Source organism: Eurosta solidaginis, chromosome 3 (genome assembly GCF_040869045.1).
Source record: "Eurosta solidaginis isolate ZX-2024a chromosome 3, ASM4086904v1, whole genome shotgun sequence".
NCBI lineage: Eukaryota > Metazoa > Arthropoda > Insecta > Diptera > Tephritidae > Eurosta > Eurosta solidaginis.
In genome coordinates this window covers 135,769,520-135,792,506 of record NC_090321.1, presented here as the reverse complement: position 1 = coordinate 135,792,506, position 22,987 = coordinate 135,769,520, and the positions used below count along the sequence as shown (strand labels likewise).

The window sequence follows — 22,987 nt, the reverse complement described above, 5'->3', positions numbered from 1 at the left end:
GGCTAGAAGCTTCAAATTTCACCAAATGCTTACGTATGTACCATATATTGTTGTCTGAAAAAATCATAGAGATCGGTGGTATATATATTATATACCCCATATAAAATGTCATTTTTGCCCCTTTTTTACGGCTAAAATCTTCAAAATTCATCAAATTTCATCAAATAGTTACGTTTACGTCATATATTGTTGAATTACGTGATTCGTAGTCATAGTTTTTACATGCAGACCACAAAAAACGGGAAGCTTTGCATCCTCATATATATATACTTGTTGAAGACATGCATGAAAACCTCATCCAATTCGAGGACTAAAATTAATAAATACAGAAATGAAATTGAAATATTGAAATAATATGTATATCTATATATAAATTACTTACCTTTATACTTACCTTATACTGAGATACCTATGCATACTTACACCTTTATGAAATCCTTAGCTTTATACTTACCAAAACACATACCTGAAGTATCTTTATATTTACCTTTAAAATAATAAGTATCCTCACCCTGTAAGGAATTGTATATACTCGCCTTTATCTGGTTGAACATTTACCATTTATGTATAACCAAAACACCGCTAAATATTGGAATGCAAAACACTTACCTATGTACATACATATTAATGCTAATATTGAAATTAATTATATGCAAAGAAGTGAGTTAAGCATAGACGATTAACGAGAGAAGTAAAAAACGCCGCCGCGTCCGCATCGCATAGTTCAGTTGAACAGTGTCAAATAGCAAAGTTTCTCAATTAGGAAAATCTCTCATAAAAATTTAATTGCTGTGTTCGAAGCGTTTGAAAACGTGCAGCGTATAATCTCATTTCAAACGCTATCTTCAACTTGTTGAAAATTGTAGCTAATACAAATCTATTGTATTGTAATATTAACAAATTTAATTCCGATTTTAATTGAATTAAATAATATCTTAACGTTTATATTTTGCGAATAAGTCCGTAACTATAAAGTACAAGAAAAACGCGTGAATTATTCGTGGTCGCCACGACAAAGTGTTTATAAATTCTTTACAATAAAATACGAAGAAATTATTAAGAAGTGTTGTGATTTATTTGGAGATAGGAGTCGCTGGTGCATCGGCACTCTATTCCTCAGGTCCCCACTTTGTGCGTCGGCACATTTAGTCCCAGATCCCCATATTTTAGAATTAAACATGGTCCTTCGCGGCTGAAAAAGAACCACGGCCTAAAATAAAAATAGTATATATACATACATACACAGGCACTGGGTGCAGTGCGAAATAATTTAAAATAAAAACTGATTTAATACAACATAATTCGTGAAACGACGCAGGCGGTAAATTAATTCAAATATAAAACAAAACTAAGTGCTTAAAACAAAAACAATTGTAAAATACGTCACATTAGGGTGGCCGAAAAAGTGTACAAAAGTTGAAACAGAGAAGGAAAGAAAATTTGGAAAACAAAGGCGAGGCTGTGTATGTTGGTGGAAACATAAATCTGAAAAAAGAAAAGAAAGTGGTTAAAAAATAAAATCACTTACCTAAGGAAAAATCTCTGAGAAAATAAAAATAAATATACGTGTAAATAAAGGTTGAAAAAAAAGCTAAAGCTAAATACTTACTTTACAAAAAATAAGATACATTTAAGTGAAGAAAAATACTCACACTTCCTGGGAAAAGCAAACAAAAAATACGTGACTTAAATGAGTATCCGAAAAAATTCAAATAGTGAACTTGTACCACTTTCGAAAATATCCTCACAATCACTTAAATACTAGTCTATGTAAAGGCATTTAAAAATATACATAACTCTAATAACTACTGGTACATATACGACAGAAGAACTACTAATTTCAACAAAAAAAAAAAAACAACAACAACAAGAAAGGCACTCAGGACAGTCTACAAAACTCACAAAACATTAGAGGGTAACAAGCATCTCGGTTAGTCTCGAAATACACATATTACGTATGTAAATAAGTAGCGGTTTTATACACGGTATAACTAAGTTGTCGAACTTTAATTTCCCGTAACAATATTCTCTTGGAATGGTTTTTCGCGATACATACCCCAAAAACATAATTACCGCAATTTCCAACTCGAAAACACACTCCCACTCTCAAAAGTACTCTGAATAAACCGCTACAAAGATATATACATAATATATCTCTAATACTCTAATTGCATTTCATCACGTTTATTTCACTGCACATATTTATTTAAATATACCCACGTCTCATCGCGAGTATATATCTCATGGTAGATCTCACATACCTATCGATTCATATACTTATAATTGAGATCTTAAATTCTTGGCCGTGCCAATAAATTTCTCTGGAAAAATATCTACCCTCTCAACAGGATCCCGTTAATTGCACTCAGCCGCTCTTTAAATATATATATACATATGAGCCGTTTATTTTGAAAGTGGCATAAGTCATTTCCAACTCATGGTATTAAATGCATTGTTATTTTTGAACGAATGCATATATAGATGTTTCTACAATTATAAAATAATAATAAGAATTGCATCTTTTGGATATTGGAGTCTAAAAAACTGGAGGCGAGGAGAGATACAAACAAATTACCACTGAACCTAAACGACATGAAATGACTTATGCCACTTTCAAAATAAACGGCTCATATAGGCATATATATACCAAATCCTCAAGAATAAAACAAAAAAAAAACTGCAATATTTTAATACGTGGCTAATGTACATCTCCTGTCGCTAACATTAATATTATAATAACAACTCCGCCGTCATATACCAAATATATAAACACTCACACATACAGGCAAATACATATTCTCAACTTTGATTGCATTCCCTTCACTCAAGTGTTATTTCTAGCGGCTCTGTCGCTAACAATAGGTGGGTCTGCAGGTTGCAGCTCATCAAATACAAACACACAAAAAAAACACCACCTTTTGCTCCCACACCAATCGGCTACAGTGGTGGCTCACTAAATAGGACCACCAAAATTTTTTATTTCAAACAAGCGAGACAAATAAAAACATACACTGCACTCCTGTTGACACGTTTCAAATTAACTCCATCAATACAGCAGAGCCTCAATAATATTTACAAAAAAAATTTTTTAATATTCTCAAATCTCCGATCCAAGGCTTGATGAAATTGAAAATGGCCAAAAAAGACGAGTCAGAAATTGATGCAAGTCTACAAGACTTCATTTTCGATAGCAACCGGCTCGAAACGTTTTACTCAAAATGGTCATCGGTAATCATAAACGAATTAACCCCAACCCTACTCAATGCAGAAATACAGCAACTCGATAAGGTATGGGATTCTTTAGTATTCTCATTCAGAGCAGTGTATCAATCAACAGAATTCGCAGAATCTAGCGGTTCAGTCGAGCAAAAATATAGCAAATGCTCAGAAAGTTACGAGCTATACAAATCCCAAATTCTTGAAGCATTACAACTTATACAGCCGAATCCTCAGTCTCAGCTATCTCCTGCCCAAACCACAAATCCACCAAATTCCAACTCTCAAGGAATGTTTCTCAAGGTGCCAGCATGTGACACAGAAATTTTTCACGGTGGATATGAAGATTGGCCTGTGTTCAGGGATATGTTCACAGCCGTCTACAAGAATCATCCCAAACTCTCTCCAGCACAAAAGCTCTACCATTTGCGTCAGAAAACCAGAAGCCAGGCAGGACAAATAGTCAAACAGTTCCCCCTCACCGATGAAAGTTTTGAACTCGCCTGGGATGCCCTAAAATCTCAGTATGAAAACCGCAGAATATTGGTGGACACGCAATTAAAAATTCTTTTAAATCTCCCTCCCATCTACTCAGAAAATGTTGGAAAAATTCAAAACCTACAATCAACCATCAACAATTGCTTAGCAACTCTCTCCACACATGGAATCCCAACCAGCAATTGGGACCCCATTCTTGTGTATCTCTGCTCATCTAAACTCCCCAGTGAATCCCTCTCTCTCTGGGAGCAATCACTCAGCTCACGGAAAGAGTTACCTCTTTGGGCGGATATGAACAAATTTCTCACAAGCCGATATGAGGTAGTAGAAAGACTTCATACCTATCGGCCGAGCAACCCAAAGCCAGTTCACTCAAATTTCACTCCCAGAACACCATCTCACAACTCAACCTTCGCAAATAAAAACCGAACGCAAAATTTTCTTGCTGAATCCACTCCGCCGATCTCATGTAAATTATGCAACACCAGGCACGCAATGAAAACCTGTATCAAAGTTAAAGCGTTATCGGTAGCCGAACGCGTAAAATACGTTCCCGAAAACGGGTACTGCGAAAACTGCTTGTCCAACTCCCACTCAAGCAATAATTGCTATAGTAGCTTCTTGTGCGTGTATTGTCAAAAATACACCATTTTCTACTGCACTTCCCGCGTAACACGCAAAATCAAGCTCATAACGCGATACCCCAGCGAACGACGAGCCAACTCACCACCCAACATCATGCTGCTGATGAAACACCTTGTTGCTCGAAAAATTCAACTCACTTACCCACGGAACTAAGTCCACCTCAATCGGGTGTGAATTAAGTGTCGTCACACCATTCAAGTTCCCAAGTCACTACGCTTCTCCCAACAGCGGTAATTCCCATATATTGTGATGGCGAATATAACAATATTCGAGCTCTCGTGGATCAAGGCTCCGAAAAAAACATTTATCTCGTCCCGGATTCAAAAGCTTTTGCGTCTCCCTACTAAAGAAGCTAGATTTGAAATCTCGGGAATAGGAGGCACAGTGGTACAGAACTCAAAACAGATTTGCGAAGTCACACTCTGCTCAGCGGACAAATTACAAAAAATTAGCACCCAAGTAATTTTTCTGCCACAATTGACCCACTTTCTCCCCTCAACTAACATCTCATAATATAAACTTGGAAAAAATATCTCATTTGAAACTGGCCGATCCCGACTGTTTCACCCGTCACCGTATTGATATGGTCATCGGCTGTGATGTGATTCCCCGCATTCTCCTAGAAGGGCTACACACCAATATAAGCGGCTGCCTCGTAGCCCAGAACTCGATATTCGGATGGATTCTCAGTGGCCCAATTCCCGAAAGGATCTCAACGTTCACCACTCAGATTCGACCATCTGAAAATGACTCCCTAAATACGCTCCTTAGGAAATTTTGGGAGCAAGAAGAAACCTCTACGACTCAAGCCCGATGCAACGAAGAAGATTTTTGTGAAGAGCTGTATCAACGCACAACAACCCGACAGGCAGATGAAAGATACATGGTTCGACTCCCCCGGAAATCAGAATTCCCCAAATACACTGCTCTTGGACATTCCCGCATTGCAGCTCAACAACAATATCTCAGCATTGAGCGGACTTTGGAGAGGAACCCGACATTGCAGAAGAAGTACTCCGAGGTCCTAGAAGAATGCCTCACTCTAGGTAAATATTTATCATTTTATTTACCACACGATCCAGTCATCAAGCCAGACAGTAAAACTACAAAGGTTCGCGTAGTTTTCAATGCATCAAAGTTATCCCATTCTGGCAGCTCCCTTAATGACGTGCTTTATACGGGCCCACTTTGCAAAACAACTTAATGCTCATAATTCTAAAATGACGACTTTATCAATTTGTGTTTAACGGCGATATAGAGAAAATGTATCGCCAAATTCTCGTTCACAAATATGACCTAGACCTCCAAAGAATAGTCTTCCGTAGATCCCCAAATATTCCTTTAGAAGACTTTCGTTTAAAAACGGTTTCATTCGGTGTCAATTGCGGACCCTATCTCGCTATACGCACTCTCGATCAGTTGGCGCAAAATTGTAAAGAGCAATTCCCTTTAGCCACCGATATTCTTCTACATGAAACATATGTGGATATACTCTCGGGTGGCCACTATCAGCTCAATGGTTCAAGTAAAAGACGCTCTACAATCAGCCGGCTTTCCTCTCCGAAAAATTACCGCAAATCACTCAAAAATTTTAGAATTAGTTCCCGATTCCGAAGTGCTGGATATAGACTTCCTAAAATTACAGGAATCCAGCTCCACGAAAACTCTAGGCATAAAATGGAATGCCCTAACAGATATGTTTTCGTATACGTATGATCCTGAACCCGCTGCGGACTCGAGAACAAAACGCCAGATATTGTCATCGGTAGCCAAACTGTCAACAATTATGGATGGAAGGAACCGACTGGGACGAGCACATCAAGCCCGTAGCATTTCACAAATGGACAGCGTTACGCAACAACCTCCCCGAAATCTATAAAATTTCCATACCCCGCTGGGTGCAATTCTCCCCAAACGAGCACATACAGCTGCGTGGTTTTTTAGACGCCTCTGAAAAGGCATACTGCGCCTGTATATACCTCCGCGTACAACTAAATTAAACCTCGTTCTCGTCCCATCTACTCGTAGCGAAGAGCAAAGTGGCACCCCCACAAACCGTCAGCCTCCCACGATTCGAACTCTGCGGAGCCGTATTGCTCTCAAAGCTAGTAAAACAAATTCGTTCTGAACTACACTTGCAGTCAAGCGAACTCTTTCTTTGGTCAGACTCCTCCATAGTGTTAGCATGGCTAGAGAAACCACCACACACCTGGAAAACTTATGTTGCCAACAGGATATCTCTCATTCTCGATCATGTGAGCAATGCCACATGGAGGCATGTGTCGAGTGCCGATAACCCCGCCGATCTTGGCACCCGTGGTTGTACCCCACAAGAACTCGCGATATGTGGCTTGTGATGGAAAGGTCCGGATTGGCTACAAAAAATCCCTTTGATGTGGCCAAAAGCACGGCCAACTTCCCTCTTGCCACCCGAACAACGCCGGATTGAATCATTTCATACGGTCGAACATATTGATATTCTTGAACGGTTCTCCTCCATACCTCGAGCCCTTAGAGTGATGGCATACGTGTATCGATTTATCAACAAGTCGCGGAAGCATGCCATTCCCGAGTCATTCACATTCACTTAGAGTGAAGTCACTCGAGCAAAACCACAACTTATTACTCAAGCGCAACTCATGCACTGCCGAAGTGAGATGCGTTCACTACAATCGGCAACGCCCCTCGGTAAAAAGAGCCCTTTCCTTACATTAAACCCCCTTTTGGATAAGTTGGGCGTCATGCGAGTTACTGGCCGTTTATCCCAAGCCCACGTCAGTAATAATGAACGTTACCCGATTATTCTCCCTGGGAACTCAAAGTTTTCTTCACTGCTGCTAATTTTTCTCCACGAAAATATGCTGCATGCTGAAAATCAATTAATGGTTCGCATGGTGCAGCAGGAATATTATATACCCCGATTGAAACAAATACTCAAGAAATGCATTTTCCATTGCAAGACGTGCACCATTTACAAACAAGAAATGCGAACGCAGATTATGTCCGCACTCCCCCCTGAGCGATGTACTCACTCGCTTCCCTTTCACACCACAGGGGTGGATTTTGCGGGGCCAATCTCGGTTAAAACCTCTACCCTACGACGCGCCCCCTACCCTAAGGGGTATGTATGTGTATTCGTGTGTTTCTCCACCAAGGCAGTGCATCTGAAATTATGCTCCTATTTGACTACGGAAGCATTCAATGCTGCCTTCGCCCGATTTGTTGGACGCCGTGGTCTCCCCTCTAAGATGATGAGTGACAACGGAAAAACGTTCGTAGGGGCCAGCCGAAGCTTCAAAAAGGAATTTTCACAATTCCTTCACGAAATCGGGAATGACGTCTCTCACAAACATGTGACCCAAGGCTTCTCTTGGGAGTTCATTCCTCCTTATGCCCCTCACATGGGCGGTCTCTGGGAAGCCGCGGTGAAAAGTTTCAAAACACTTCTCACGAAAGCCGCAGGAAATCACAAGTTAACCTTCGAAGAATTCACCACGCTTCTCGTTCGCATTGAATCGGTTCTCAACTCAAGGTCACTGTCGCCTATGTCTCAGGACCCCACTGACCTGCTAGTATTGACGCATGGACACTTTCTACGTGGCGCCCCTATGCTCGCCTTGCCCGAACCGACTACTGAGAACCCGTCCTTGATACATAAGTGGCAAAAGCTGAAAGTCATTCATCAGCAGTTTAGTACCCGATGGAAAAATGAATATCTCAAGGAACTTCACAAGAGGCACAAATGAAAGCGTCAAGAACCCAACGTTCATTAAAGATGACCTGCTGCCACCAAATGAATGGGGGCTGGGGCGCATTGCCAAACTCCACCCAGGGTATCATAAAAACATCCACGTAGCTGAGATTTGCACTCAGGCAGGCACTATCACACGAAACATCACAAAACTATGCATACTGCCTCCCCAATAGCACCCTGGTTCTCAGGCTAGCACCCCTCGTCATTCTTGTTACCCAAAATATGATTGTCTCATATATTAATAACTCACTAACACCCCATGTGTTTCGATTTTCTTTCTCCTTTTTCGTTTAGTATCATGGAGCTTACTCAATGCCGCCTGTGTTGCCGTCATCACTCACTACGATTCTGCAATGCATTCCTAGCCATGACACCCGACAAACGTTACGAATCAGCACGTGTCCACAAGTACTGTTGAAATTGCCTGGCCACGTACCACCGCACGACCGCATTTAACTCCGCCGGCCGGTGTCATCGATGCTCCAAAGCGCACCACACGCTACTACACCGGGAAACCTCATCGTCTCCCGCTCGCAATCGTCATGAGCATTCACGACGCGCTCATCGGCGCCAGAGGTCGGGGGTAGCGAACCCCACTATCCAACGACCCAGAACGCGGACGCAAAGGCGCACCCCCCCTGGCCAACTGCGCACCCTAGTCAATAAGGCGGTAACGACATTGGAGCAGCTGAAGGAGTTGCTGCACCTCGCACCGGCGTAGGCGGGGCGCCATGTTGAAGACATGCATGAAAACCTCATCCAATTCGAGGACTAAAATTAATAAATACAGAAATGAAATTGAAATATTGAAATAATATGTATATCTATATATAAATTACTTACCTTTATACTTACCTTATACTAAGGTACCTATGTATACTTACACCTTTATGAAATCCTTAGCTTTATACTTACCAAAGCACATACCTGAAGTATCTTTATATTTACCTTTAAAATAATACGTATCCTCACTAGGGCGGGTCGATTTAAAAATCGCTCATTGCTCCGTGAAAATCGTATTCTAGGGATCAAAATAAGAAACTTTGCCCAAGGAACGATACCTCTAAAACGAATTCTGATGTCCCCCCCTTTGGGTCGAACTTTTGGGTAGGGGCAATTTCAATTCTACCTGCTCTGTCTTGTGGTGGCTTAAAAAAACAACACAGGCAATTTTACGATCTGCAATTGTGCCACAGTGATACCTTCATATTTTAAAACGGTTGAATAAAAAACCCACACAACTATGTTTACGACATTCAAATGCATCACAGTGATGCCTTGGTTTTAAAAGGGGGTTGTAAAAACGCTAATTTCTAATAATTTTTTTTTAATTTCTTTTCTATTACTAAGTTAAATTCATTTTTTCATTTACATATGTTCTGACTAAATAAATTTCTAAAGAGAAAAATAAACTCCAAAAAGAAAAAACATAGGCATTTCAAAGTGGGATTTTTCAAAATTTGCCCCTACGACCCAAAGGGGGAGACATCAGAATTCGTTTTAGAGGTATAGTTCCTTCGGCAAAGTTTCTTATTTTGATCCCTAGAATATGATGTTCACAGAGCAATGGGCGATTTTTTTGCCTCCCCACAAATCGACCGGCCTAATCCTCACCCTGTAAGGAATTGTATATACTCACCTTTATCTGGTTGAACATTTACCATTTATGTATAACCAAACACCGCTAAATATTGGAATGCAAAACACTTACCTATGTACATACATATTAATGCTAATATTGAAATTAATTATATGCAAAGAAGTGAGTTAAGCATATACGATTAACGAGAGAAGTAAAAAACGCCGCCGCGTCCGCATCGCATAGTTCAGTTGAAAAGTGTCAAATAGCAAAGTTGCTCAATTAGGAAAATCTCTCATAAAAATTTAATTGCTGTGTTCGAAGCGTTTGAAAACGTGCAGCGTATAATCTCATTGCAAACGCTATCTTCAACTTGTTGAAAATTGTAGCTAATACAAATCTATTGTAATATTAACAAATTAAATTCCGATTTTAATTGAATTAAATAATATCTAAACTTTTATATTTTGCGAATAAGTGCGTAACTATAAAGTACAAGAAAAACACGTGAATTATTCGTGGTCGTCACGACAGTGTTTATAAATTCTTTACAATAAAGTACGAAGAAATTATTAAGAAGTGTTGTGATTTATTTGGAGATAGGAGTCGCTGGTGCATCGGCACTCTATTCTTCAGGTCCCCACTTTGTGCGTCGGCACATTGAGTCCCAGATCCCCATATTTTAGAATTAAAGAATACTATATATATATACTATATATATATATATATACTATATATATATATATATACTATATATATATATTATATATACCATCATATATATATATTATATAAAACCGATCTCTATGGTTTTTTCACACAACAATATATACTATATACATAAGCAATCGGTGAAATTTGAAGCTTATAGCTGTTAAAATGGGGTAGAAATTGCGAAAAGTTTCTTATGTGAACAGTAGGTTGTATGAGATATACATATATTATATATACCACCGATCTCTATGATTTTTTCAGACAACAATATATGCTATATACGTAAGCAATGGTGAAATTAAAATGGGGCTGAAATTGCGAAAATATATATATATACTATATATATATACTATATATACCACCATATATATACTATATATTCCACCAATCTTTATGCTTTTTTCAGACAATGGTGAAATTTGAAGCTTCTAGCTGTTAAAATGGGGCTGAAATTGCGAAAATATATATATACTATATATACCACCATATATATTAGGCCGGGTCGATTTGTGGGGAGGCAAAAAAATCGCCAATTGCTCTGTGAAAATCATATTCTAGGGATCAAAATAAGAAACTTTGCCGAAGGAACCATACCTCTAAAACGAATTCTGAGGGGGGGCGTAGGGTCGTAGGGTCAAATTTTGAAAAATCCCACTTTGGAATGCCTATTTTTTTCTTTTTGGAGTTTATTTTTCTCTTTAGAAATTTATTTAGTCAGAACATATGTAAATGAAAAAATTAATTTAACTTAGTAATAGAAAACAAATTAAAAAAAAAATTATTAGAAATTAGCGTTTTTACAACCCCCTTTTAAAACCAAGGCATCACTGTGATGCATTTCCATGTCGTAAACATAGTTGTGTGGGTTTTTTATTCAACCGTTTTAAAATATTAAGGTATCACTGTGACACAATTGCAGATCGTAAAATTGCTTATGTTGTTTTTTTTAAGCCACCACAAGACACAGCAGGTATAATTGAAATTGCCCCTACCCAAAAGTTCGACCCAAAGGGGGGGGGGGGGGGGGGGGGAGCGACATCAGAATTCGTTTTAGAGGTATGGTTTCTTCAGCAAAGTTTCTTATTTTTTTCCTAGAATACGATTTTCACAGAGCAATGAGCGATTTTTAAATCGACCCGCCCTAATATATATACTATATATTCCACCGATCTTTATGATTTTTTCAGACAACAATATATGCGTAAGCATTCGTTGAAATTTTAAGCCTCTAGCTCTTAAAATAGGGCAGTAATTACGAAAAGTTTCTTATCTGAACAATCGGTTGTGGGGATATATACTATATATACGACCGATCTCATAAATTTTTTCAGACAACAGTACGTGAAATATACGAAAGTATATGGTGAAGTTTGAAACTTCAATCTGATAAATTGAGGAAGATATGACAAAAATCCTCTTTTTCTGAAAAATCGTTTGTATGGAGGATATATGCTATAGTGGTCCGATCCGGCCGGTTCTGACAAATGTCTAATCGGACACCCAAATACACCCGCTCACCAAATTATATCAAGATATCTCAAAAATTGATGGACTAGTTTGCATACAAACAGACAGACGGACAGACGGACATGGCTAAATCAACTCAGCTCTTCATCCAGATTATTTCGGTATACTTAATGGTGGGTCTATCTATTTTCCTTTAATGACTTACAATTGTGGGATTCGTGACGAAATTAATATACCATTTCATTTTCATGAAAGGTATAAAAAATCTGTTTATCTTACGCTCATCGCTTGTACATATGAGCATGCACATGTATGTATCCATACATATATTTATGTGTGTATAGATGCATATGTGCATATATTTTTGTTTGTTTGGGGTTGCTTTGTTAATATTCATTTATTTAGTTATGTTTAGGTCACTAGCCTAAATATTTTAAAATAACTTTCGGGTCACCCTAATGCACCCCGTAATTTGACTATTACCGGTAACGGTCCATGCACCGCCGAGAACTAATTGAGTAGGGGAAAATCCGACGAAAGTTAGTAATCGGCGGGTGCCATGGACTTTTTCTTTTCACTTCACTTCTTTTCTGAACGTCCGCAAGTGAGCTCCAGCAACCAAACCGAAGGTAAGCATTCCTTTTTTTCCACGTGTACATTCGATAAAATTAAGATAAAGTGTGATTTATTAAATGCTTTCAATTTAAAATTCTCCGCTTAATTTTGAATTGTTGAATAAAAAAAGTTTTGTTATTAATTAGATTAATGAAAGTGTTGTTTTTCCCTAAGGCACTAACTAGTTCCTTTTTTTCTTTTTCTTTTTGGTTTTACGTGCGAGCGAATCCCCATCGTCCCGAACCACACGTAATCATTGGTCCTATCGCGCCAGGAAAAACGAAAGTGAACACAATATTTAGCCAACGCATTAAAATTTAAAGTACAAATTTATCAGCAAAAATTATTTAGAATCGACGGTGCCAATTTGCAAGAAAATTATTTGGAATTATCAATAAATACCAACAATCAGCCATTAGCGACGAGTGGTAATAGCGAGCATTCCATACGGACACCAAAGCACATCATATAGTCATCACATAATACAGTCCGCACATCATACACTCAACACATCTAACCACATATCATAAAAACAAATCATCACTTAAACGATACAAGGTACGTTGATTTTATTGGTTCATGCACCACCACTTTTTTTGCAATACGTGAACGTATAGAAGTGGACTTGTGATAGATTTATAATTCGAAGTAGGTGGAAATTTCGTGTTTTTTAAACACACCAATCGCCTTTTGACTATCGGTTGACTCCCCCACCAGTGGTAAGAGTCCTCCGACACAGCTCAAGGCAGACAGGCAGTGATTTAAATTTTTTTTCTTTCGTCACTTCCACTGCCTTGTGCAACATAAGACTTAGGGATAGTTTCCTTTCATTCGAAAGTTCGATAAGAAATGCACAACACTTTTATTTCCACCTGGTTGATGTTTTTTGTAAACTTGTCACAAATTCACTTCAGTTTATATACACTTGTACACAATATCCACGCCACTGCGACTTATATACACCACTGGATGGCTAGTGGCAACTTAGGCTTGTAGCAGACAATATTCACTTACAGTCCATATAAAGTTATTTTCAAAATTGTGTATTAAACAGAAAAAATCTAAATAAATAAGTTTATTACGCTTTTCACTTTCGAAGAAGTACACAATTGCGTTCAATTCCTTTTTTTGGAATACTAATTTAGTTTGGCACAATTAGCCCACTTCACTTTCATCAAATACCAATTTGACACATTAAATTTGCATCCAAGTTTCTATCTGTGTCACTTGTAGAGATCTCAACAACAATACACAAATAATTAGGCACATTAAATCTTGAAACAGATTTCTATCTGTGTCAATTCTTATAATTTCGCTTTCGTTGCAAGCACAATACTCCAGAGTCATTACTTTCGCTCTCGTTCCTTAAAAGAGACAAGATATTTAAAATAATAAAAAAATGGAGACCTATATAAATAAGAATGACAGACTCCATAGTGGAGTTTGAGCAGGAGTTCAACGCTTAGCCAATCGCTGAACAAAACAAATATACCCTTGCAATACAGCAAGAGGAACTGAAATCACTATGGAAGAAGACAAAGTCACTTTATGAAGGTCTCCTCAACTCTACAGATATAACGAAAGAGGACTTGGATTGCAGTTAAACAGAAAAATAAAAGCTGATTCGCATGCTATATGAAATGCATGGTTACAATCTCTGCTGAAGTGGAAAAATTAGCACCACCTGCACCTGCCACAAAAGTGGAAAACAATCCCAGTCATGGACATAAAATTCGGCTGCCCTCTTGCGATCCCGATGTGTTTAAAGGTGATTACCTTTCTTGGCCGGCTTTTAGAGATTTGTTCACGGCCTTATATATTCTCAACAAGGATCTGCAAGATGGTGAAAAAATTTACTATCTAAGGCAGAAGACTCGAAGGGAAGCAAAATAAATAGCAAAAAGGTGCTCCCTGACGAATGAAGGGTTTGAAACAGCCTGGAAAAACTTAAAAGACAGGTATGAGAATAAGCGTGTCCTAGTGAACACGCAATTGAAGCTTTTGTTTAATCTTATGGCAGTCGAATACGAATGCGGAACAGCAATAAAAAAATTACAACGCGAAATAGATAATTGCATATCGGCGCTTCAATGTCACAAAATCGACATTACAAACTGGGATGCAATTATAACATACTTATGTTCACCAAAACTCCCTGAATCCACCTTGGCGCTATGGGAACAAACCGTAGAGAAGAAAACGGACATCCCAAAATGGGAAGATATGGATAAATTCCTGTCCAGCTGTTTTCAGACTCTGAAACCGTGTCTGACATAAAGGGTAGCAAACCATCAAAGCCGCCCAAAACTCAAACGCATAGTTCAAAGGAAACGCCTACAAAACTTGGAGTGTACTAAGCCAGCGTTCCAAAAACGGCATGTAAGATGTGCAACAGTAAGGAGCACAAATTACGAAACTGCCAAAAATTCCGTAAGCTGTCCACGGCAGACAAAATAACGTATGTGAAAAGCAACAACTGTTGTCTGAACTGTTTGTCGGCTGGACACACAGTGACAAGATACACGAGTCCATTCAGCTGCAACTCATGCCACTCCAGGCACAACACCTTGCTCCACCTTCCGACAGTTCATACAAAAACAACATCAACACCGCCCCAAAGGGGGACCAACATAACAATGATAACATACCCTCCACTTCGCAACAGGCAAGGGCAAGGATGGACTCTGAAAAGAGAAAAGAAAATATTAATAGCGTCTCTTCCTGTCATGCACATACAACAAAGGGGGTATTACTAGGCACAACACGAGTGAAAATAAACTATAATGGAGTAGATTTCTCCGCGAGAGCACTTATGGGCTCCGGGTCTGAATGTTCGTTTATAACAGAAATACTCAAAAACAGAATACATCTGCCATCGAAACGATTGCACGTCCAAGTTTCAGGCATTAATAATACACCATCTGGTGTTCTGGTGGATAAAAGGTTATTCGTTAACGAAACAGTCGACCTAATCTTAGAAGGCGACATTTATCCTCAAGTAATTCTAGACAGCATACGGAAGAACGTCTTAAATACGCTTCTCACCCAAGAAACCGTCTTCGGTTGGATATTAACCGATCTCATAGAAGCAACTGAGCCAATTAATAACCGAGTATCCTTTTTTAATGAAATCAGCATCGAGAAACAATTGATTGCCTTTTGGGAGCTAGAAGAAATACCTAAGAAAAGGTCCCTCACCGAGGATAATGTCTATTGCGAGACACTTTACAAAGTGAAAACAAAAAGGAACACCGATGGGAAATACATCGTAGCCCTACCATTCAAGCAGGGGTTTCCAAACAGCATCACATTAGGGCCCTCTCTGAAAAGCGCTTGCTCTCAGTTTTACCGAAACGAGATGCGCTTATCGAAAACGCCAGCCCTACAAACTGAATACAACAGAGTATTAGCGGAATACGAACCACTAGGGCATATGACAAAAGTTCTTACAATTATCCCTCCCCATTCAACAAATTGCTACTTTTTGCCTCATCATGCGGTAATAAAGAGGAGAGCACGACTACAAAAGTAAGAGTAGTTTTTAACGCATCGTGTCCCACTGCTAATGGCACTAGTTTGAATGAGGTGTTATACACCGGCCCCGTACTGCAGGCCGACCTAACAATTCTGCTCCTTCGTTGGCGATTCTTCAAATATGTCTTTAACAGCGATATAGAGAACATGTATCGCCAAATATGGTAATGCCCAACCAAACCCAGTTTCAAAGAATAGTATTTCGCAATAATCCAGGGGATCCTATCAACGTCTATGAATTAAAGACAGTAACGTTTGGAGTTAACTGTGCTACTTATCTGACAATAAGGACACTGCACCAACTAGGAGATGATGTGTAGACTTCCTCACCCATAGCAGCCAGCATTCTGCGTACAAGCATGTTCGTCGATGACGTGCTAGCAGGAGGCCACAGCATCGAGTCAACAATTAAAGCTCGTGAGGAAGTTACCCACGCACTACGGTCAGCAGGTTTTTCTTTGCGAAAGTGGACTTCGAACTGCAGCCGAATACTGAAAGGATTACCAAAATCCCACTTGCTAAATGAATATTTTCTGGAATTCGAGGATGCGAGTACAGTCAAAACATTAGGCATCAGATGGAACGCGCATTCGGATTATTTCTATTTTACCGCAAAATCTTTCGAAAATCGTAAGGTCCTGATGAAAAGGGCAATACTTTCCGCAATCGCCAAACTCTTCGATCCTTTGGGATGGCTCGCGCCAGTCATCATAGTAGCCCAGATCATAATGCAAAACATCTGGCTGGAAGGAACTGACTGTGACGAGACAGTGTCCATGCGTACCCTAGATAAATGGCAAACCTTTATGGAGGACTACCCCGATATTAACAATATTCAGATACCAAGATGGGTAAATTTTACACCAAATGTGGACGTTGAATTACATGGATTCTGCGACGCATCCGAAAACGCCTATGCAGCTACAATATTTCTTAGGGCAAGGGTTAATGAGGAGGTCCACATCAGCCTACTAATGGCGAAAACAAGAGTAGCTGCCGTAAAAACAATTTCGCTACCCAGATTAGAACTGTGTGGAGCAGTCTTGTTAGCCGAAACTTTAGAATCAGTGCGCGAAAACCTGAACCTGGGAAAATTCCATACACATCTATGGACTGACTCAACGATCGTTTTAGCGTGGGTTACAAAACCTCCCTGCTCTTGGTCAACATTTGTTGCTCATCAAGTAACCAAAATCGTAGAAAAGGTAGGGAACAGTGCCTGGCACCACGTAGAGTATGCATCAAACCCAGCAGATTTGGCCAGCAGAGGGATGTCAGCAAAAGACCTAGTCGCAAGCTCCTTGTGGTGGCAAGGACCTTCTTGGTTACAAGAAGACAATTCAAAGTGGCCAAATCAAGAAAAAGAGTATCAGACAAATATTGAGCAAAAGCGCGTAAAGGCCTTTACAACATCAAAAATAAATGGAAATGAGGATATCTTAGAAAGGTTTTCAGAACTTTCAAGAGCCTTGCGGGTCATATCATATATTATAAGGTTTTCGCAAAGAACCAATCCTAAGACAAAATCTTCCTTTAAAGCGGAATCGTACTTCATTTCACCCGATGAAATTCAGGCCACCACAAGTCGTTTAATAACTATCTACCAACGAAAGCATTATTCGGAGGAGCTTTGGAATTTCAAATCCGGGAAACACATCGGTTCAAAGAGTGAAATCCTGCCTCTTACCCTCCTTGTCGATGAAAAGGGCATATTGAGGGTGGGCGGTCGTCTTTCAAGGGCCAAGGATCTTCCCTACAGTGGACGGCACCCGATCATTCTGCCACATGACTGCCGGCTCAAACGACTTCTTGTCCAGTTCATCCACAAAGTTACCCTGCATGGTGAGAACCAACTTATGTTTCGTCGCCTACGCACAGAATATTGGATCCCTAGGGTCAAAAATATGATCCGATCGGTCATACATAATTGCAAAACCTGCACCATATTCCGCAAACGGACCCAAACCCAACCTATGGGAGATCTACCTCCATAACGAACCACCTTTTCCCGGGCGTTCACCAATACGGGGGTAGATTTTGCCGGACCATTTGACATCAAATCTTATAGCGGAAGAGGATTCCGCATATCAAGGGGTTACGTCTGCCTCTTTGTCTGCTTTGCCACCAAGGCGATTCATTTAGAAGTCGGGAGTGACGTCAGTACCGCCGCCTTTTTAGCAGCTTTCGATCGGTTTGTCGCCAGGCGAGGATGTCCGAAGAACATATACTCCGACAATGGAACAAACTTCGACGGTGCCTCTCGAGCACTTCGATCCGAACTCAAAGCTTTCCTCGCTGATGCGCGTAACCAAACCCTATCGAGGTACTCCCACCAAACCCTTCAATGGCACTTCATACCTGCAGCCGCCCCTCATATGGGCGGACTGTGGGAAGATGGAGTCAAAAGTTTTAAAAACCACTCCAAAAAGATAGCGTTTGACTATAAATTTACTATGGTACCCTTCTTTACAGAGTTGAGTCTTGTCTCAACTCGATACCTCTGAGCCCCTCCTCCAACGACCCGTCCAGCTTGGAGCCACTCACTCCGGGACACTTCCTCATTGGCGGTCATCTACTTGCCCTACCAGAGATTGACGTCAGTGAGAATCGTGCCTCACTTGTCAACCGCTGGGAGAAGCTGAAGGCATTACATCAAACGTTTTGCAAACGGTGGAAGTCCGGATATCTCACCGAATTGCAAAAACTTACCAAGTGGAAACACCCACAAGCCAACCTGAAACAAGGGGACCTGGTAGTCATAAAAGAGGAAAATTTACCTCCGAACGAATGGAGATTAGGACGAATAACCAAACTAATTTATGGAGCCGACAATCGAGTTCGAGTCGACGAGCTTGATACGGCGAGAGGGCACACGACGAGACCAATCACAAAGTTGGTCTTGCTTCCTCCTTGCGAGGAGGGGTCGGAAATCTTCAATATCCCACTTCTCATTCTCCCTAATTCCACTTTTTTCTAGTCAGGGTGTGACACCGAATTAGGGATCTGAAGCTTGGCTACAATTCTTATTCTCCTATTACAAATTATCCAAGACCAGCAAATCCTTCATGCAACACTCCTTATGAACAAATTTCAAAACAACGATGCGGATGGCCAATTGCATTGCAATGATTTAACTAAAATTTTTACTAAATTACAAAAAATGAGGTCATTCGAAATTGTCTACCTTGAAAAATTTATACTTGCTTAATATTTTCAATGAACTATTTCTGTGATTAACTCAGAAATTACAATTTCATTTTGACAACTCCCAATTTCCCTTTGCTCTAAAAAAAGCTGAACTGTTAATTTCAGCTCTTTAAAATAAGTCTCGGTTTAAAAACTTTCTTATCAGCGATGAAATTATTAGACAATAGGAGAATTTCCTGTCTGCAAACCTATATTTTACCTAAACAGTATTACACCTGCAGATGGCATTGGTTTAAGATTGCATAATGGTTAGTTATAAAGGTGAATACGAGCTCAAGTGGAAACGCGTGTGTCTAAGCTTTGGGCAATTGAGGGCGAGCAGTTTAATAAGAGTTATAAATGAGTAATTTTATGTGCTTGTAAGCGTATGAGTCGTGGCACAGTGGCTGACGTACCCGACCAAACGCCCGGGGTTGCGGGTTCAACTCCCACCAAGCATTCCTTTTTTTTAAATTTATAAATTATTATTATTAATGGACTGTATTGAGTTTATGGGGTTTTTGATTTAATGTATTCCATTTATTGAGTTGGGTAGTTTTAGTTTTATTGGTGTATTTAAGTCATGGGAGGATGCATAGCATCAGTACACCTTTATTTATTTAATTTGGGGGCGAGCACTGGGGGGCTCTGAGGCTTCGCTCTACTGAACCACCTCATCCTCTATTTGAAGAACCCTTTAAAATGTGATATGGAGGCGAGCACGGGACGGCTCTGAGGTATTGGCACCACATTTTCTACAAGAAAAACCTCTATTTATTTAATTTTGGGCGAGAGTTGGGCACTCTGAGGTTTCGCTCTAATGAGCCACCTCATCTTCTATTTGAAGAACCCCTTCAAAGTGTGATATGGAGGCGAGCACTGGGCTCTGATGTATTAGCACACCATCCGAAGAACCTCGATTTTAATTAAAAAACTCAAACTATGTCTTTAGAATATTTCACTAACCAGTTGAGAATTACAAGCACACTCAATGGCTACTGAAACAAACGAACGAAAAATGTTCATAGTTTAAGTCGCTTAAACAGCGTGGGTTAGGTCATATCTATATATAACTCAACTAATTCACCTCGGCGCAAGACTTGCTTTTGTGCGCCCATGCCCTTGCTTTGGGCATGAGTGAAATGCACGCTCCTATGTTTGGCGGAGCCATTCACACACCTCCTATAGTGGCGGAGTCACACACACAACCTCTCCTTAGTTTCACGGAGCCAAAAAACTGCCTATGTTTTGGCATGAATGAAATGTACGCTCCTATGTTTGGCGGAGCCATTCATATACCTCCAATTTGGCGGAGTCACATACACACAAACAAAATGGGGGCCAAACAAAGATGTTCCCAAAATTTTACTCATGATAATGGCATATCTTCAACATGCTCCTCTAAGAATTTCATGGCTGAAAAAAAGGTTTTTTTTTTCTTCCCTCGTGCGTGGCGCACAAAAGGTTTCCAATAATTTTTTTATTTCAAAAAGGACAAAATTACTCAGCGGGCAAAAGGAAACCTTTACTGTTTGGTATACGAAATGATTAATGGAAACTTTTGCAAGTGAAGATTCATCCGGGACAACCAAGTTTTAGGAGAAATGATTACCAATACAGAGAGAAGCTCAAACTAAATCAACTATGGTTCCGGACCCCAGAGACTTGTGATGCGACCTAATTAAAAACATGTTATTATAATCTCAAGGTGACAAAAGGTAGTTAACCAAATACATACAGTCACCCATCTCGCCGGTTAAGGATTTGTATGGATAATTCCTGAACTCGTAGAAAAGTGCGACATTGAAGCGGCGACATTTGTACTTCCAAGAAAATTTTCCCCAACAAAAAAAAAAAAGGGTTTACTTACTTCCAATTTGTTTGATTAATTATCTAACTACCAACTTGTGAGTCGTGAAAATCGACTACCGCTTGCCCCAAAACCATTTGTCCACCAATCCCCAATAGGAGATACTCTTTAGTCTGTCAATTTGTAGAACCTATCTGATTTAAGGCGTGCACCACAAACCGTGCAATGCAATGGGCAAATATCAAGATCTACTGGCAGCGGTATGCATTGGTCATATTGCTGTTGTGAAAAAAACACTAGAACAAATTTCAAAGTGAAATAGTGGACCATATGCAAGCTTTCCTCGAAGTCCAGGCATAAACAGCCAAGATGTCAACGGTTGTGCGCCACTGTATTATGCAGGCCTTAACGGTCATATTAACATTATTCGACTGCTACTGGCTCACAATGCTGCACCAGATATGCCTGACCTAGGTGTTTCGACTCCATCGCTTTTAGCAGCTTGGGCTGGTCATGATGAGATAGTGAAACAACATTTTTCGCATACACCACGGCAGCCAATCCTAGTGCGCAGAAAATTTCGCCAAGAGAATACATTAATCAATCATATTAAAACACGTAAAGAATCAAGCACCCCAGCGTCACTGCTGAACTATCAACCAGGTAGTAAACTGAATAATCGCAACCAGAAATTGCCTCCAAATCAAACTATTGAGTATCAAAATCGTTCTATAACGAAAACTCTTTACACTGGCAGCTATAGTTCAGTGCAAGCAGACGAGCTAGTTAACCCCTATCAATGCAATGTTTGTACAAGGCGTTTTCCGTCAGCTATGTTACCACAAAGGCAGCAGCGCACAATCAGTCCCACCACCAGCTTCCCACACCAATGCGCCTAGTATGGGGGGTGACTGGCAAAATCCAGCACAAGCATGGGTCCTTCGAGCTCATCACACAAGCCATGGCCCACATGCTGTTGTACACGGTGCTCCTGTCCAAACAGGTCAGCCACAAGAATTTTCCGATATGTTGCAAATGTTAGATCAAATTGGGATAACGACGACTTAAACATTAATATGTTCAATACACAATTTGAATAAATTGAAACGTGGAATTTTTCGGGAAGATTGACCATTTGAATTACCAGAAATGCCAAGACTCTGTGTGTATAAGTAAGGAATCAGAGTTCAGGATTTTGGTAAAAATGATGGAGTTAGTAGAGGTTTTAGGTTAATATTAGTATCGTCAATCCTTGCATACCCTGTCATACATAGTCCACTGGCATTAGTAAAACTAAAAGCATTATAAATCCAATGTTTCGCTTGAAAACCTCAAATTGATATACTAAATGCAAAATTATGAAAGAAACAACAGTAATATCTACAACCATGTATGATTCCTCCCCCACTGTCACGACAAGCACACCACATCCTGTCAGAATAGCGATTGTGTGTATTAGCCAGTCGCCTTTCGTTTCCAATCGCGAACATATTGCTATTCCTACACAGCCAGTTAATCTCCAACCAAGCAAAACGCTTATGCACAAGGAAATTTACAGTGTTGATGGTAATATGCAGGTTTCACAGGCGCTTTCCCTCTCAAAAAGTGGTTGATTCGCCTTATATATGGCATCGTAACTTGAAGTTTGTTATTCATAAGATTTTCACAATTTTTTACAAATAATTAGCATTTAAATCACTATTATTCACTGTCATTAAAATTGCGACGTTTGACTTTTCCGACTTTCAACAATTTGATTGTAAGGTGCATCCACATCGTTTATTTTTTACACCATCAGCGTCGTAGTTATAATGGTTATGCGACATGGCTTGTGGATGGCGATTGTCCTCTGCCTGTTGCACATATAGAACGTCCTATAGTTGATGTGTGCCAAATCCACAAGGTTGAAAACTAAATATGGTTTTTCGCCATAAAAAAAAATGTTGTTTTAAATGCTTTCAGTCACAAA

General features: G+C 39.8%; 2 protein-coding genes across 25 annotated transcripts in view; one reads left to right on the top strand and one right to left on the bottom strand.

The window, feature by feature from the left end:
- Positions 1–22,987, bottom strand: part of RyR (Ryanodine receptor) — a 1,962,175-nt gene that overhangs the window by 1,550,264 nt on the left and 388,924 nt on the right. The gene's annotated exons all lie outside the window — the stretch shown is intronic.
- LOC137244295 (uncharacterized) lies at positions 840–10,238 on the top strand. 2 transcript variants are annotated; one of them, XR_010950881.1, is made up of 2 exons: positions 840–1,930; positions 8,408–10,238. XR_010950881.1 is itself a non-coding variant. In XM_067773093.1 (2 exons), the coding sequence occupies exon 1, from the start codon at positions 3,121–3,123 to the stop codon at positions 4,510–4,512; it is 1,392 nt and encodes a 463-aa protein (XP_067629194.1). In that variant the 5' UTR covers positions 2,494–3,120; the 3' UTR covers positions 4,513–5,405; positions 8,408–10,238. The 2 variants fall into 2 exon arrangements, 1 of the variants encoding a protein (XP_067629194.1); XM_067773093.1 differs by lacking the exon at positions 840–1,930 and adding an exon at positions 2,494–5,405.

Coding starts and splice junctions, on each gene's coding strand:
- LOC137244295 (XM_067773093.1), top strand. CDS start 3,121: ATGAAATTGAAAATGGCCAAAAAAGACGAGTCAGAAATTGATGCAAGT.